Genomic DNA, 17,635 nt, shown 5'->3' with positions numbered 1-17,635 from the left:
TGTGTGTGTGTGTGTGTGTGTGTGTGTGTGAGAGAGAGAGAGAGAGAGAGAGAGAGAGAGAAATGGGGAGGGAGAAAAGGATTGAAGGGAGTGGTTGGGCCGTACAGAGACACACAGACAAACAGACGTGCAGGCAGATGACTAACAGAAAGTCTCAAGGCAGCGGAGGAGGAACGAGTTTTACCGCAAATTATCACTGTCTCGTTATTAGCTGGAGCATTTTCTCAGACGTATTATACAGCAATGGGCCAGCATACGAGGCGCACACTACTTAGCATCGAGTCTGCTCCCTCAGCCAGCCAGCCAGTCAGCCAGCGCACTACTCCTCCGTGATGGCATGAACACGAGGGATGAAAAGCTTCATTGCAAGATTATTTACCTCTCCTTACTCATGACCTTACTCGGAATTTAGAGGTCAAAAGTTCACTCGCTGTTACTAAATATATTCCCCTTGCTTTTTCGGGAGATATACCGTGTAATGTTGACCTTTAACGTGTGTCACTCTCGCTATGACCACTGAGGCTTTGTCGGGTCTTTCTTGAGCGTATTGTACTAGTTGGACAGTATTTTGTATTTCGCGGGATCTTTGTAGCTCTCCGTCATGAATTGCTTGGCGTCAGAACCTCAACGCAGTACAGTCGTGGTGAGAAGTCGAGGGATCTGCAACTCTGGGTCGTATTCTCAAACAATTTTGTGCTTCACTTCCACTATTTCAACATGCTTTATTTAGATTTACACGAGTTTTTGTAAGGTGGGGTTTTTTACGGTTCTAGAGACAGTGACAAGATTTCTACATTATTAACTGGAGAAACGCTCTAGAAAACCCCGCTAATCATCTCTGTGGCCTTGGAAAATAGTGGTGTGAGAGCAAAGCGTTTCTGAATACACACCTCTCTTCCAATATTTTCTCCGTATTCTCTCAATCTTAATTAAGCCCTGACCTGTTGACGTCTGATGAAACAACCTGTTCATTGGAAGATTTTAAGATCACAGGACTTAAGATTGAGGAAAAATTCATAACACAATGGATATGAATGTAGATAATCTCAGCTTTCTATGATTTGACAATATTTAGGAGGGAGATTTCAAGACATTTAACCCGTTCTTTGGCTAACTCTCTCGGACCTGCAGGGGAACTGGCAACTAAGTGGACCTATTTATTTATTTTTTTTTTTTTTCGTTTCATGTTGCTCTTGGCCAGCTTTCCCCTCTTACATAAAAAAAAAAAAAAAACTTGGACACTTGGACATCTTTTTGCCAGAAGTACCCGCGAGTCAACTGTTACCGGCATGTACTTGAGAAACTATTGAGACTCTCTCCCCCCCACAAGTATTTCGACAGTCAAAACGAAACCAAAGAAGAAATTAGAAGTATTGAAACCCAGCCCGCACGCCCATCACCGCCCATCACTACAGCCCATCACCACAGCCCATCCTCACACCCCATCACCACAGCCCATCACCACAGCCCATCTCCACAACCCATCACTACACCCCATCCTCACACTCCATCACCACACCCCATCACCACACCCCATCACCACACCCCATCACTACAATCCCCCCGGCCCATCACTACATCCCATCACTGCTCTTATTCTACACTCACTTTCACTTCTTTCCCCTCCCGTCCCCCCCAACACCTCCCTGTTCTTCTCCACGCTGCTTCCCCCCATCTCCTTCCCTTCTCCACCCTGCCTGCCCCCTTCCCCATCCCTCCCCTGCCCGTTCCACCCCCCTCCCCCACTATCTCTCTCCACTGCTAGTACAGGCCACTATTTTATGCAGATTAAATGAGTTCTGATGACGCGGCATGTGACATATTTTCGCACTAACGGTTGTATTTGTAGGCAGTATCCGTTGTGCCGCGCAATGACGTGACTATTTACACGGCGGAGCGGCGGAGTAATGAAGGCCCAGCCAGCGGCGGCGGCGGCGGTGTGGGGACGTGGCGATGGTGACGATAGGGCTGCCAGGAGAGGGAAGGGCAGGAGGGCAGGAAGGCGACAGGGAGGGAAGAACGGAGAGAGGGTTGGTGGATTGGTGCACAGAGAGGAATGAATGTGTGTACTGCTATGTTGTAGGTAGTGGTGGTGGTGGTGGTGGTTGTGGTTGTGGTGTGGTGGTGGTGGTGGCAGTAGTAGTAGTAGTAGTAGTAGTAGTAGTAGTAGTAGTAGTAGCAGTAGTAGTAGCAGTAGCAGCAGCAGCAGCAGCAGTAGCAGCAGCAGCAGTGGTGGCAGCAGTGGTGGTAGTAGCAGTGTAGCAGTAGCAGTAGTAGTAGCAGTAGCAGTAGCAGCAGCAGCAGCAGTAGCAGCAGCAGCAGCAGCAGCAGCAGCAGCAGCAGCAGTGGCAGCAGCAGCAGCAGCAGCAGCAGTAGTAGCAGCAGCAGCAGTAGCAGTAGTAGTAGTAGTAGTAGTAGTAGTAGTAGTAGTGATAGTAACAATAGCAGCAGCAGCACCAACACCACCACCACCAATGTAATAGTAGTAGTAATATCAGTAGTAGTAGTTAGTAGTAACATTTACCATTACTTCCACTAACACTAAATCCATTACTACTACTAGTGTTGATAATAATAATAATAATAACAATAATAATAATAATAATAATAACAATAACAACAACAACAATAACAATAACAACAACAAAAACAACAATGATAATAATAATAATAATAATACAAGAATAACATTACCACAAAAGAACAATATAGGAAATGAGACGTAAGAAATAAAAGAAAAGTATTGAAAGACAGAACAGTAAGTAAGTCCTGGCTAATTGCGATGTTGTAGGCCTACCAGTCAAGGAGAGGGAAGAAGGAAATAGGAAAAGGAAGCCAAAATAAGAAGAGACGAAAAATACAATCTGGAGAGAGAATATAATGTGACAATCCGAGAGAGAGAGAGAGAGAGAGAGAGAGAGAGAGAGAGAGAGAGAGAGAGAGAGAGAGAGAGAGAGAGAGAGAGAGAGAGAGAGAGAGAGAGAGAGAGAGAGAGAGAGAGAGAGAGAGAGAGAGAGAGAGACAGAGACAGAGAGACACAGACAGAGAAGAGAAGAGAGAGAGAGAGAGAGAGAGAGAGAGAGAGAGAGAGAGAGAGAGAGAGAGAGAGAGAGAGAGAGAGAGAGAGAGAGAGAGAGAGAGAGAGAGAGAGAGAGAGAGAGAGAGAGAGAGAGAGAGAGAGAGAGAGAGAGAGAGAGAGAGAGAGAGAGAGAGAGAGAGAGAGAGAGAGAGAGAGAGAGAATAAAGAGAGAAAAGAGACAGCGAGACAGAGAGAGAGAGAGAGAGAGAGAAGGTAGAGAGGAGAGCATAGGTGGGCGGGCCACAATCCACTTCATTCTCGGTTACCTGGACGAGATAATTAACCTCAACTCGGCACAGGTAAGAGGGCTCAGGTAAAAAAGATAAATTAGCCCCCATAATTTACGTTCATATTTACGCGGATGTATTGAGTGGTTATGAGGAGGTAAGTGGCGCCGGGGGAAGGAAGGGGAAGGGCGGTAGGGGGAAGCGGAGGGCAGGGCACGAGAGGAGAAGGAGGAGGATGGGAGAGGGATGCGCTGGTGGTGGAATGGACAGGTGAGGTATGGATTGGGTATAGGAAGATGTGATATGTGGAAAGCAAGGGGAGGTGTAACGTGGGAAGTTCAGGTGGATGTGTTTGGGTGGATGTAGTGATGTGGATGTACTGAGGGGATGTGGAAGGAAGCAAGGGAGCAAGGGAGCAAGCAAGGAGGTGTGTGATGTAAGAAAACCTTCCCCTTTAGCATCTTGTGTCTCTTGGTTTAGATTAGATAGTGTAAGTTATCGGGGCATTTATAGTTTAGTCTTCCTTTGTGTTCCCTTCCTGTGTGCACTATATATAGTCTGTCTACTCTAAAATGGCTCCTGGATTTCAAACATGTAGGATATCGATAACGTAATTGATTTGATGTGAATAATACTTGTTTTCTGTTGATCAACGCACTTACTGCAAGGATAGCTCACGGTTTGCCTCAAGATCCGACAACCACGCATTCCCTGGGACACCATTCAGACCCAGACACAGAAGCCATTTTAGAGTAGACAGACTATTGGACCTACGTGGAGAGGTCAGGTGTGTCTTTAAGGAAACTTCACATAGTCTCTTTCTCTTTCTATCTTTCCTGCCATGTAAACTTTTTTTTTTCTTTTCATGTGTTAGAAAATGAGAAGAAAATGGAATGTATATAGAAACGTGTGTCTTTAAGGAAACTTCACATATTCTCTTTCTCTTTCAATCTTCCCTGCCATGTGAACTTTTTTTTTTTTTTTAATATGTTAGGGAGAAAATGGGGAGAAAATGGAATGTATATAGAAAAAAAAAAGTCAGTCCATCATGCCATTTTTAAATTAGATAAAAATGTGGACCGATCATGTAAGGGAAGATCAATTCACTTTCTGACACACCATGATACTCCCAGTTTGTGATGTCAATGTACATAACCAATAGGAAACAAAGCCATCACGAGAAAAAAATATTACTGTAACCAATAAATCGATCACTAAAACCTTTCTCGGCGATAAATCCATTCTTTTCATTTTTATCTATCTTTGAAAACTTGAGAGAGAGAGAGAGAGAGAGAGAGAGAGAGAGAGAGAGAGAGAGAGAGAGAGAGAGAGAGAGAGAGAGAGAGAGAGAGAGAGAGAGAGAGAGAGACAGACAGACAGACAGACAGACAGACAGACAGACAGACAGACAGACAGACAGACAGACAAAAGTAATCAGTTATACAGAGATAGCCAGACAGACAGAAAAAAGCAGTCATGTATACAGAAACAGAAAGACAAACAGACAGACAATGACAGAAGGAGACAAACAGTCTGATGGAACAACAGAAAACGGACAGAGACAAACATTGACTTCCGTAGAAAAAAAAAAAGACAGATAGACAGACAGAGACAGAGAGAGACAAACTAACAACAGAAAAAAACAGACAAAAAAAAAAAAAACGAGAATGACGACACACACACACACACACACACACACACACACACACACACACACACACACACACACACACACGAAGGCGGCGCGCGGGAAGACTCACCACCTCACACCTATTTCAAGAGACAATTTAATACGCTACGTTGTTATTTTTATCTATGTTTATGTGCATCAAGGGTGATATGTGCGGCGCCTGGACCGACGAAGCACCAATACACACGAGTATCTGAACGCGGCCAGTGAGTAATTGCAGATGATAGTGTTTATGAGTGGCCGGGCCTGGCGGGAATACATTCTTGGTGACGCTTAGAATGGAGGGCAGGAGGGAGCTGTGTGAGGCAGGGCAGGCAGGCAGCACAGGGCAGGCAGTACAGGGGAATCAAGGCAGGCAGGTGCTGTGAGGCGAGGTTGTACAGGTGGGCAAGGACACGTTTAATTTGGGGGCAAAACACAAGAAAATGGGACAGAAAGGTACTGGTTGATCTACACTATAAAGTTTCTGATCATTTGAGATTTTATCACTGTAAAATAACTGAAGGGTTCTATAAGGGTAGATTTTGATGCGAGTGGGTATAACATCACACATCTACCCATAATATCGTCTTCCTCCTTCCAAAAGGGTATAATATGGACAGATGTACCCTTATCTACATTTGCACGAGTATATTTGTAAGGGTAGAATAAAGTATCACTAAAAATACTCCCCAAAAAAAAACAGCTTGAAAACCCGTGTCACTTCAACTAGAGTGTTTTGAAAGTAGTGGAGATGTAGGAAAAAAGTGTCAGAATATAGACCTATAGCTTCCCTCTGTGTGTCGGTCTGTTGGGGCCTCCCTGTTGGGCTCCCTTGTCGATGATTCTTAAATAGTTGGTGAGTCATTTCTTTGAGAGTGATATACTGATGTGTGATGTCATGGCAGTCAATTGAACGCTACTCAATTCACTTTTCCCGTGACTGCTATCCGTGTGCTTGAGTTTCTTGTCCCTTTCATTTCTCTTTCTTCCTTATTTTCTTCTGCGTCGGGTTTCTGATCTTACTTTCTTTACCTAATCTGTTTTTTTTTCACTCTCTCCTTGAAGCTACCTCGTGTGTATGTGTGTTATGCATTATAGCTCATGTATGTTTGTATTTTATCTCGTGTATTTTGTGCGTTTTATATGTTTTGATATGTTTTATTTTTGTATACTATGTGTGTCTTAAAGATCTTGTCTGTTTATAGTTTAATGGATTCTATGTGCCTTATGTGTTTTGATGTGGTTTTTATTAATTGTTATGTGGTTTATGCTCTTTACTTTCTGTAGGAGGCACGTGACGGGAGCTGTATACCTTGGCTGGGCTGTAAAGACATTGGCTCTATACGCATATGAATGATCTAATAGGGAAATGTAGTACGAGTAATTAATATGTAGTTTCAGCACAATTAACACTCGCCTCCTTTAATAAAGCGGGAGTATAGCCTGCCGCTCAGCATGGTGTGTGTCGGGGTGGGAGGAGAGGAGAGTGGGGCATGAGAGGGGGGCTGGCATTCCACGCTCATGCCACACAAAACTATTAGGTGTCACTGTGTTATGAAAAGACTCGATTTACTTTTGACATGCATGGTTAGTTTGTTTCTTTTTTTATTTCATATTTTCAAGCAGAGTGATTTTTCTATGGCGTGCTTCTTCGTGGCTATCTCTCTTACTCCCTTGACCTGATTCATATGAGGAGAAGAATTAGTGAGTGCTGCGGGATGTAATATAATGTAGAAACGCCCCACTTGTTCCTGAAGTAAGATAAAAGCTGAATGAGAGACTGTGATTTAGTAACGTTAAAAGCTTTTGAAAGTAAGATTTGCATAATTTGTTGTTTGTGAGACGTAAAGTGTCGTTACTCCTCAGCATTACAACACCTCAGGAAGCAGCAACACTCTCACCTGCACCTTCAAAATTATGACGCCCAGGGGAGGACATTAATATAGTATCTAGAGTGAGAATACTTTACTGACTGGCTGACTCCCCATTGGTCACAGTATATTCACAGGAGAACCAAAGAAGGGACACGGAGCGACCTCTATTTTTTTTTTTCGAAAAGCTCGTGGCTCATAGTCCAACATTCATCAACTGAACTTTCTTTTCTTGGCAATATAAAATATTCTTGACAAGTTCTTCATTACCTATCATAAGTTTCAACACAATACCTTCGTCATAATTTTTTTCTTTGAAGATTTGCTGTGGAATGTGTGTTGTCGCTAAAAGGAGGCGCGGTGGCAGGAGATGCCTTTCATTACCTCCAAGAAAGTTTTTTTTTTTTCTTCTTTTTCACGAACGTTCCCCTTTCCAGATCAGGTGCCGAGCTCTCTATGGACGAGGACGCCCACCTGTGTTTGCGGTGCCGCGTCACGATCGTCGGCCTCGACAACTACGTGGCTCACAGGCAGGCAGGATGCGTGCGGAACACCACCCACGAGGGTAAATTAGACACCGATGCCTCCGTGGATGAGGAGGAAGTAAATACTTACGCAAAACAAGATCTGCAAGAGGTAAAGGAGTCAAAGAAACTTTCAGACGCACCATACCCTTCTGATACCCACTCACTGGCACATGGCAATAACGGACCCACTACTCCAGACGGCTCAGGCACTGTCATGGGGCATCAGCAAGAAATTGTTCGTACAGCAAAATACTCATCCTCAGACACTTCAGTCAGAGACTGTTATGTCGATCAGCCCGGCCAGACGAGCGAACACCAGCGTCCAGTGGCAGCTAATACAAGTTCCATCCATGAGTCCTATACGGTGATGGAAGACTTCACTACTGCCTTGCCTCAGCCACCCCCAGAACCTTCCATGGCCAGAGCTCACGTGGAACTGAAGCACAAGACTCAAGACTCTTTGAGCCTCAGCCACAGGACAGGCTCATCGCAGGCGCCCTTCACGGGGTATGAAGACCCTCTGCTGCTGCACGGTCATGATCCTCCTAACATCCTAAGACACTTCGACTCCTTCAGCGATCACAACAAAATCCCTCACGAGGCTGAGTCTGAGTCACACAGCGAAGCAATGACGCTATTCAAAGTATCATCTTCCTCTTATGAGCTTGAGAGTCAAAATTTTGAGTCAAGATATTCAGACTTTTACTCTCTACAACCCACACCGCAGGAGCCGCTGCTGACCAATGTTGCAACACTGGACCAAAGTAAGACCAAGGAACGAATACAAGAGAACATCAAACCTTCAAATAGCAGTCAAAGTATAAAGTGTAAGGAACCAATCCCAGAGGAGACTTATGAAAAGGGCGTCCAGGAGGCAAGAGAAGAATTCCCAGCCTCAAGTTTGAAGTTCAGTGACTTGGGAACTTCCGATAATGCTTCCGAGAAATCTGAACTTCGTCAGGATGATTTTCTTTCATCTCTTGAACTACGCAGCAGTGTGAAGGTGCCCACAAAGAGACGGCACGAGGAAGACGATGAATATGATGAAGATGAAGACGATGAGACAAGACCTCCACGCCACCACACAGGGGGTAAATGGAGACCTGGGAGCCGACCACCGCCCTCTGTCGGGGGTAAGTGGAGACCAGCGACGCCCAAGACAGAACTGGAAGAGGACGAAGAGGAGGACATGGAAGAGGACTATATGGAGGAGGAAGAGGAGTCCCTGATGCCCCCTCCTCCTACTTACACTAAAGGGAAATGGCTGCCTGGCAAAAAGATGACTAACATCATCAAGGTGGGAAGCACTGTGGAGTACCACTGTCAGCCGTGCAGCCGCGTCCTCAAGGGCAAGGAGGCTTACGAGCGCCACTTGAAGTCTCAGCTTCACTTCCTCAATGAGAACAAAGCGGCGGGGAAAAGGAAAGCTAAAACATCGAAAGAGATTTCTCCACCATCAAGAACCACAAGACCCGCCAGATCCAAGAAGATGGAAGCTAAAAACTTTCTCAGGTCGTGCATCGCCAACCTCAAGAGTAGAAAAATAGTTTCACATGACGCCACGATCGCCAAGCACGTGACTCGACCAGTCACTTGGAAAGGAGTGACTGGATCATTCCCCAGCAGTAAATCAACGCCACCAGTCACTGAAGAAGAGCAACAGCAGGATGATGAAGAAGAAGTGGTACATAAAATCTCTTCAGGAACTCCGAAAATGTTGTGTCCTATCTGTAAATTGTCTTTTGGGGAAGCTTATGCTGCCCTGCACTTCGCCTCACTGGCTCACATTCACAACGAACTCGAAGAACGCCAAAGCAAAAATAAGGAAATTGATCCCAATTTCAACAAACTTATCCTTCAAAACATCCCTTCCATTGTCAAAACCTCTCCGTTTTTCTGTGAAAGTTGTAAATTTTACTGTAACCTTCATGAAGATTTTCTGGCGCATATGAACACACATACAAACGATCCAGAAGATGACGAAGTGAAGACAATGTTTACCTGCTCTGCGTGCTCCGGTGAAGACGAAATGCAGCTTCCAACCCTCATACATCACCTTCAGACGCCCCATCATATGGACAACGCCAGGGACTTGGTGCTGCAGGCACAGCAGGTAAAACTGACCAGCAGGACACAAGTGGTGTGCCCGATGGATGGTGGAACCTTCAATTACCGGCGTCAGTACCAAATGCACCGTAGGATCAAACACCAAGAGCCAGGATTCCAAGTTACAAATAAGCGACTATTGCGTTGTTCCCAGTGCGACTTCAAGACCCTGCGGAAGCAACAGATCCGTGCCCACATCAAGAAAACTCATGAGATTTCTCAAGGCTCAAAAGATTCTTATCACTGCTTCATCTGTGGTCTCTCTTTCACGACACAACGGAAGGCTGAACTTCATCGAAGGTCCGCCGAGCACCGCACAACACTGTGGCGACAACGCGGTTGCTCGGTCACCAGGACCTGTAGCCTCTGCTATGAGGAAGTTGATGACCTGCCTGCCCTGCGGCGACACATGTCCCAAGTACATCAGAAAGACTGCACACCCTGCCACCTGTGCGGCGCCATTCCTCCACTCCGTTCAGACCTCGCCAAGCACCAGCGTGTGTGCACCGGCTCTCCCGGCGACATGGAGGGGCAGCACAAGTGCGACCTATGCTCCTTCAAGAATGACCTCCTTGCCCATGTCCTTGCTCACAAGACGGTCGCTCACAGTGAACGCCAGGCTGACGGCCGCTACGCCTGCCACATATGTAAGGTGAGTCAAAAAGTTTCTTTGTAGCTCACTTTCATTATTGTTTGTTATTGCTGCCTGGTGAACACTACTAATATAGCAGCCCTGTGCACCATAAGAGTCTCGTGTTACCTTCCGGGACAGACAAAGTTGCAGCCTTCGTCAGTGAAGGGCCACATGTTGAGCCACAGCAACGAGTGGCCGCACTCTTGCCACATATGCTCCCGCAAGTTTTCACAAAAGGACTGGCTTGAAAAACATCTTTCGGCTGTTCATACCTGCGGTGCCCACGTGCACTCCGCCCACAGCCCCGCCCTCTGCGACAGCTGCGGCAAAACTTTTTCCAACAGGTATGTGTGTAAGACGTTGACATGCCCCAGTGGCGCTTGTCTGTTTACCTTCCACTGCCTGGCGGCCTTGAGCACAGGCATGACTATTATTCTGAATTATAATAGTTCATATTCAGTCAGTAAGATAAATGATCCATTGTTCGTGCAGTCAGAATGATAAATGTGTGGGGAAGTCAGGTGGTGTAGGCAGCAACGTGTCCCCCATAAAGAAGTCATCCACTTCTCCCAAGGTGGCACCTGTACCGGCACCAGCTGGAGGCCCACGCCCACGCCTCGCCCTCGCTGCTCTCCAAGAAGGATCCTGAAGCTCCAGACTCCCCACGCCCATCATCGAAGAGCGACTGCCGCCCACCCTCCCAGCGTGTGCTCAGGACCAAAGAGCCTCCTTCGCGGCCCTACCTGTGTGACGTGTGCGGCGTGCAGTGCCAGACACTCACCAGCCTCAAGACGTAAGTACTCACACACGCGGCGCCCCTACTTTATCTCTTTCTCTCACTCCACTTCAGGCACAGTAGTTGAGCACCAGTACAGGTGAAGGGCGTCCTCGCGCTGTACCAGAAATATATCAGTATTAATGTTCAAGACTGCAGCTTCTGCCTCGGCGTAATTGCCTTCCAAGTAAACAATCATCCTGCGTATAATCAGACGGAAGACTGTCCGCCAGGTTTTGTAATCATAATGTAATCCAAGTGTCTTCAATGTTCAGTACCAGGCAGTGTAACGGCCGCAAAACAAGGATCACGGAGAGAGAGAGAGAGAGAGAGAGAGAGAGAGAGAGAGAGAGAGAGAGAGAGAGAGAGAGAGAGAGAGAGAGAGAGAGAGAGAGAATGACAGTAACAGGTCAATCATCTATAGATATTTAATGTTTTATTAGAGCAAATTTCAAAGGCTTACCGTGACTCAGGCAAACAGGTGGAGGAGCTGCGATAGCGCTGCGTGGGTTTATTATAGCGACCGAGTGGCGCCACTCAGCTTGCAGTTTGTTATGATGGTAATCAGGTGGGGCGGCTGGAGGCGTCCCAGGTGCAGTGCCGTGCGTCGCCACCTCAGCAGCCCCGTGCACCTCACAGGTGTTATTTTACTAATGATTATTTACAAACAGCTGGTTTTCTCTCAAAACTATTCAGGACGCAGCACGGTGATCTGGTTTGCTCAAATCGATTTAGTAAGCCGCCATCAACAGCGGTGGGCGAGCAGCCGCGGGGCGCGATGGGATGGGAGGATGGGAGACGGCGTCCAAAAACAGTGCTGGCAACCCCGCAAGGAGCCCGAGTCACGCCACCAATAGTTTACTGTTCAATTCTACCACTTTATTGTTGTTTTTGTGTTCACGTTATTGTGAATATATCCCACTCATATTTACACTGTCCATTCAAAACAAATCTATAGGGAACCCGAATATTGTTCCCGAGGGTAAGATCTATTGCATCAATTTGGAGACTTTAATTTACACTGGTGCGCCTCGCCGGGCTGCATATGACTGTTTGGTTAAGTCTGGGTTGTTTGGGTTGCGTGTCCAGGCACCGGCAGTGCCACAAGCGGGGAGAGGGGGACAAGTACGAGTGTCCCCACTGCAACTACGCCACTGGCCACCTTCCCCACCTTCGGCGCCACCTTCGCCTGCACACCGGCGCCACCCCCTACTCCTGCCCCTACTGCAGCTACGCCTGCAACAACCAGGTACGAGGCCTCGGCCTCTTCTGTCGGTGTGCACAAACTAACTTATATGTGTCATGAATAATTATTACATCTTTCTCACACACACACACACACACACACACACACACACACACACACACACACACACACACACACACACACACACACACACACACACACACACACACACACACACACACACACATATATATATATATATATATATATATATATATATATATATATATATATATATATATATATATATATATATAATGTATAAATGTATTTGTTAATATAGTAATGGTTTCTCGACTTGGCAGGAAAACCTTCGCAAGCACATGTTGAAGACTAAGCGTCACCCAGGCAGGTTCATGTACGAGTGTCTGCTGTGCAAGGCACCTCAGGACAAGCCTGGCAAGCAGTCTGCCGTCGGGAGCAGCCAGCCGCTGAAGACTGAACTCACCGAGCATCAAGCCACAGACGCCTCAGCTGTCCGTCCCCTGGAGCCAGCATCCTCCTCTTCTAAATCCCACGACCCTGAAGGATCCGTCTCACGCCAACTAAAGTGTGAATCCTCCTTCTCCTCACAGCCAAGAGAGCTTCAGTATCCCCAAACCCAGAGTTATGAGGTTTCCAAGCTCTGTGATGTCGACGGCTGCCATCCTAAGGGTTGGCAGCCATCCTGCGGGATGGCGGTGTCCCAGAATCCAGAGTCATCAGATTCGAAGCCCCAAAGTCCTCACATCTTTTGCAGTAACTACGCCTTGCAGTTCCAGATTCATCTTCTTGAGAAGCACAAAGGCGCCTTTAAGACAAAGGAAGAGGTGAGTAAAAGTTTGTATCTTTCTATCAGGTACGAGGACGCGATGGCACCGCACGGCACCGTGGCGAGGCTCCGCGATACTGGACAGCCCTCAGTTGTCTCTTTACTTAATTGTGCGAGTGTTTAGGAAATCTGAGAATTCTGATCACTTGAATTCAAGAAATGTAGCCAATGTGTTGCCGTCACTTGCAGATGCAGACAACCTGCATCATTTAAAAGTTTACTTTATTGATATACTTATCGATTCATGAAGTTACTTTGCTTCATGTATTATTCTTGCAGGATTTTCGGTGCAAGTCACTGGTAGCTACAGCTCTTCTAAGTTTTCTGTGGCTTTGGTAAAGTTTCACATGTTTAACTAATGGCTGCGTATCGCCTGGCTCCCTCTGCCGTAGTGTTATGCATTCAGTGAGTGGCCGAGCCAGGAGAGGTGTGGCCTATTCTTATGCAAGGCTTCAATCCAGTGTTGATCGCACATGTGCACGCTTTATTGTTTTATTCATACCGTTCAGCATAAAACGTTACGGGCCCGACAAGTGCATGAACCCACGCCTTGGATTTATTGAGTCTGGTGTTGAACACGATACATCTGAAGGTCAGGCTGAGCACCGCCAGTGTACACAGCCTGCCGAGGCCGTGCCGCCCAAGGGCTCGGCTTGGGTTTGGTTTCATATGGCATTTCACTAACCTTAACTAACCTCGCAGCGTTCCCTGCTGCTGCTCACTTGCGGCTCATCTTGTTTGCTTTAGTCTCGCCACCGTGATAAAACTTGTGACGTCACCTAAAAATCTGCCGCCAGCTCGTCACACAGTGACGTCACTCTCGCCTGCCTTGCCCGTCACCGTGGATTAGTTCACCCACTCGTCACTCAAGTGGTTCTCAAGGGCAGACAGCATCGGGCTGAGGCGGCACCAGCTCTGTCCTCGCACACCTGGGACGCCCCACCCACCATAGCTGTTTTCGGCTTTGTGTTGCCTCATATTCCTGATGCCATGACACTTCGCCTCCATGCTCGCAGACATCACTACATCAAGCCTTGTACTGTCGTCATGTAGTACATTTAATGAGCAGTGCTTAACACGCCTTCTGTTGCCTGAAGAGCAATATTCACCCGTTTTTCCTCTTTCTTCCTTCAGGTGACCTCGCACATTCGCAGCTATTACCACGCAGAGCAGGACACCACCGTCACCAGCCACCCGCTCCCCTTCCTCCATAGAAAGAGAAACAGGTATTATCATGTACATGTTTTAAAATGTTTTGCCACACAAAAGCTTCTTCCTCGATAGTCAGACATTTTCATGGACACATAAATTAAAGGATGCATTCTGCTCTTTTTTTTACTACCGACCCCATGAGATAAAATCCTATCAAATGTAGTATATGAATAAAAAAAATCCATTTACAGCGAGCCAAAGACAACAAGACCTTCGGGTACGGCACCAGCATCGTACAGCTCCAGCGCAGCCCAGGCCAGGCGCCGCCAAGAACACCCCGCCCTCCAAGATGACAAGGACGACCCCGACGATCCCGCCACTGAGGTCACCGAGGAGGACAGCGAGGACGTCCTTACACAGATCAGGCGGTCCCTTGACATTGATGAGTTTGGATGTGACGACAAAACAGCAAGTGAGGCTCAAACTAAGGAGGCGGAGACCAGGCAGGGTGAGGAAGACGAGGACGGAGAAAAGGAGAAAGCGAAGAGAGACGAGGATCTTCACCAAGATGAAAAGTCACCTGAGCCCAACCCTTCCTTAATCGAGGATGGTGAGTGTTACATGACGCTTTAGGCCTTTCCCGAGGGCATCCCCGACACGCCCCGCCTCACACGAGTCCTCCATGACCAGCCACGCCGCGTCCCTACCAATGCATACGTGAGGTTCGAGTCTTCCCGTACAAGACACTCGTGTAAGATATCAAGGCTAATTAGGAGACCCTCTCTGCCGCCCTCGATGCTCTCTGTACACACCCAACACTCTGCCTAAAGCTGCTGCCAAACACTCCCCCGCTTGGATTCAGTGGGGAGTTATACAAGCCAACAACACTGGCAGAAATTCCAGTATTCCTAATGCGACTGGTTAATGTGAAAGTAATCGAATCACTGTGTGTGTGTGTGTGTGTGTGTGTGTGTGTGTGTGTGTGTGTGTGTGTGTGTGTGTGTGTGTGTGTGTGTGTGTGTGAATATAACATTATTATTACTACTAATTCGCATTTTTCCTATACTTTAATATGAGGTTTCAAGATTTATGCTTCTCTTAAATAGTATTACAGATGTGACTCGGTAACTCATTAAGTATTTATGTGTATTTAATATTTTCTGTGCGGGATGCGGTGCGCTGGGTGACTGTGACTCCCGGTAAGCTCATGTGACACAGGCGCGGCAGCTCGTGGGTACTGCAATCTGTTTGGGATGGACCACCAGCCCCGCGGGGTTCCGTTGCATGAGTACCAAGGTGACTCCTTGCTGCCTGCTCAGGGAGCACGCTTGGCGGCACCAAGTGTGAAGACTGCTGGTGACAATTGTAAAAAATATATTGCTTATGGTGACGTGGTAATGGCAAGACGAAACTATTTGTCTTGATGGCTATTAACCCACGACCAACGCTGCATCACCAATACAAAGTCACTCTTACCACGACGTCATGCCAGCAGTCTCTGATAACTCATGGTGAAACATTTCTCTTCCGACCAATGCTTCAAATACTTAGAGAGAGAGAGAGAGAGAGAGAGAGAGAGAGAGAGAGAGAGAGAGAGAGAGAGTGTGTGTGTGTGTGTGTGTGTGTGTGTGTGTGTGTGTGTGTGTGTGTAATTCACCTCGGTCGTCTGCTGGTCACCTAGCCAGTCTTCCCCATTACGGAGCGAGCTCAGAGCTCATAGACCGATCTTCGGGTAGGACTGAGACCACATCACACACTCCACACACCGGGAAAGCGAGGCCACAACCCCTCGAGTTACATCCCGTACCTATTTACTGCTAGGTGAACAGGGGCCACACATTAAGAGGATTGCCCATTTGCCTAGCCGCCCCGGGACTCGAACCCGGCCCTCTCGATTGTGAGTCGAGCGTGCTAACCACTACACTACGCGGTGTGTGTGTGTGTGTGTGTGTGTGTGTGTGTGTGTGTGTGTGTGTGTGTGTGTGTGTGTGTGTGTGTGTGTGTGTGAGCTATCATCCATTAAATATTCCTTATCAAGACTTGAATTTTCACCTGGGATTTGAAGTTAACATCATCACTGATACTCTACCTATCCTCAGATACCCGAGAGGACGGCGCCTTCAAAGCCATAGGTTCGTCTCCCCGAAAGCCACCGCCTTCCTTACGCGCCCCTAGCCGTCCCGCCATCCTGAGGTCCACCACACCGCAGGGCGAGGCCGCGCAGCCCTTGAGGATCATGGTGAGTAGAGAGAGGCAAAGCCTATGATGGCAATAGGTACCTCACCACGATCCATTGGTGCCTCTCACTAGTGACTGCTGGGTATGTCATGGCTTGCCACATTGCTCCATGGGTCTCCAACATTATCTGTTAAAATCTGACACAGCAATACAGCCTCCTTGATGCACACTCGAGGACATTTTAACTGAACCATAAACAGTAAGCTGCTGGATGTGCCCAACGTCCTTCCCCAGATCCAGCAGCTGGCCGGAGACACCACAGTTGAAGTGGATGACGATGGAACACAGCAAGTCATCATCATCCTGCCGGACAAGCTCGGGGAGCAGCCTGGGGACGTGGCCGCCTTGCTGCCCAGCCTGGGCATCGCCTCCTCGCCCAATAGCTGCGGCCCTCTCAGCATCGTGCAAGATAACGATATCGCCCAGCAGGTCACCCGATTTGTACTGGTTTTATTCTCAAATTGTCTAGCAAGTCTATCTTCCTTTGTTTCTCCGCTCTCTGTGTGTTAATCTCTGTGTTAATCTATCATAAATCAGGTATGATACGTATTTTCACATAGTGTTACATCCGTGACGTTCACATGGCAAAGGATATTCTCCTTTTCAAATCTTCGGGCCCTGGATTCTATTCAAAATGGAAAATATTAACTCATTTTCCTGCCAACAGCCTCTCGCAGCCAAGGACGCTGGTGACCGCGCCGTCATCGTGCAGACGGATCAGGTCATCGCCCTGGACACTCAGGTGATGTCAGATGCAACTATTGTGTCCGGTGAGACTAATATTGTGGGTCAGCATCACACTCCCGTGGTGCTGTGCTCCCAGCAACAGTCTCAGCAGCGGCAGCACAAGCAGGTCCTCCACTCGGCTCAGGTCTTCAATCCTCTACAAGTGGTCGCAGAAGCTGCCGAAGTCTTGACGCAGAATGAGCTCGTTACTCGTGAAAGTCATCAGATCCTAGCGGCGCCACACCAGGTTTTAGCCCACACTTCCGGTAACCAGGATGTGCTGGCCGAGGCGCCTGCTGCGAGAGCCACTCAAATGATAGACGCGGCAATGTTTGGCGGCGGCAGTGTCCAGCACTCGGAGGTGGTGCACGCGACGGAGACACAGGCGGTGCTGCAGCCTGACGCCACGCTGAGCTTCGTGGACGAGCAGGTACAACCAGGGGACCAACCCAAGCCAGACGATGGCAAAATTATCTATCCCTTCACCCTTCAGTAGCTGTGCGAAGAACACTAAGCAAGCAAATAAAGAATGTAAAATCAATAGCAGACTTCATGCTTTGAATATCCTCAT

The 17,635-nt window shown here is 47.6% G+C and overlaps 1 protein-coding gene across 1 annotated transcript in view; it reads left to right on the top strand.

Annotated features, from left to right (window-relative positions):
* Positions 1–17,612, top strand: part of LOC123517013 — a 27,970-nt gene extending 10,358 nt beyond the window's left edge. Inside the window, exons 2-11 of the mRNA XM_045276830.1 lie at positions 7,287–10,134; positions 10,255–10,460; positions 10,691–10,909; positions 11,981–12,140; positions 12,443–12,946; positions 14,083–14,174; positions 14,352–14,710; positions 16,200–16,339; positions 16,573–16,767; positions 17,006–17,612. Of these exons, the coding sequence (XP_045132765.1) occupies positions 7,306–10,134; positions 10,255–10,460; positions 10,691–10,909; positions 11,981–12,140; positions 12,443–12,946; positions 14,083–14,174; positions 14,352–14,710; positions 16,200–16,339; positions 16,573–16,767; positions 17,006–17,560 (5,259 nt within the window). The 5' untranslated portion in view covers positions 7,287–7,305 and the 3' untranslated portion in view covers positions 17,561–17,612. The remainder of the gene's footprint in view (positions 1–7,286; positions 10,135–10,254; positions 10,461–10,690; positions 10,910–11,980; positions 12,141–12,442; positions 12,947–14,082; positions 14,175–14,351; positions 14,711–16,199; positions 16,340–16,572; positions 16,768–17,005) is intronic.
* Positions 17,613–17,635: the final 23 nt, after the last annotated feature.

This window comes from Portunus trituberculatus, chromosome 41 (genome assembly GCF_017591435.1).
Source record: "Portunus trituberculatus isolate SZX2019 chromosome 41, ASM1759143v1, whole genome shotgun sequence".
Lineage (NCBI taxonomy): Eukaryota > Metazoa > Arthropoda > Malacostraca > Decapoda > Portunidae > Portunus > Portunus trituberculatus.
Note: the sequence above shows the minus strand (reverse complement) of the source record. Positions and strands in the feature narration are given on the sequence as shown.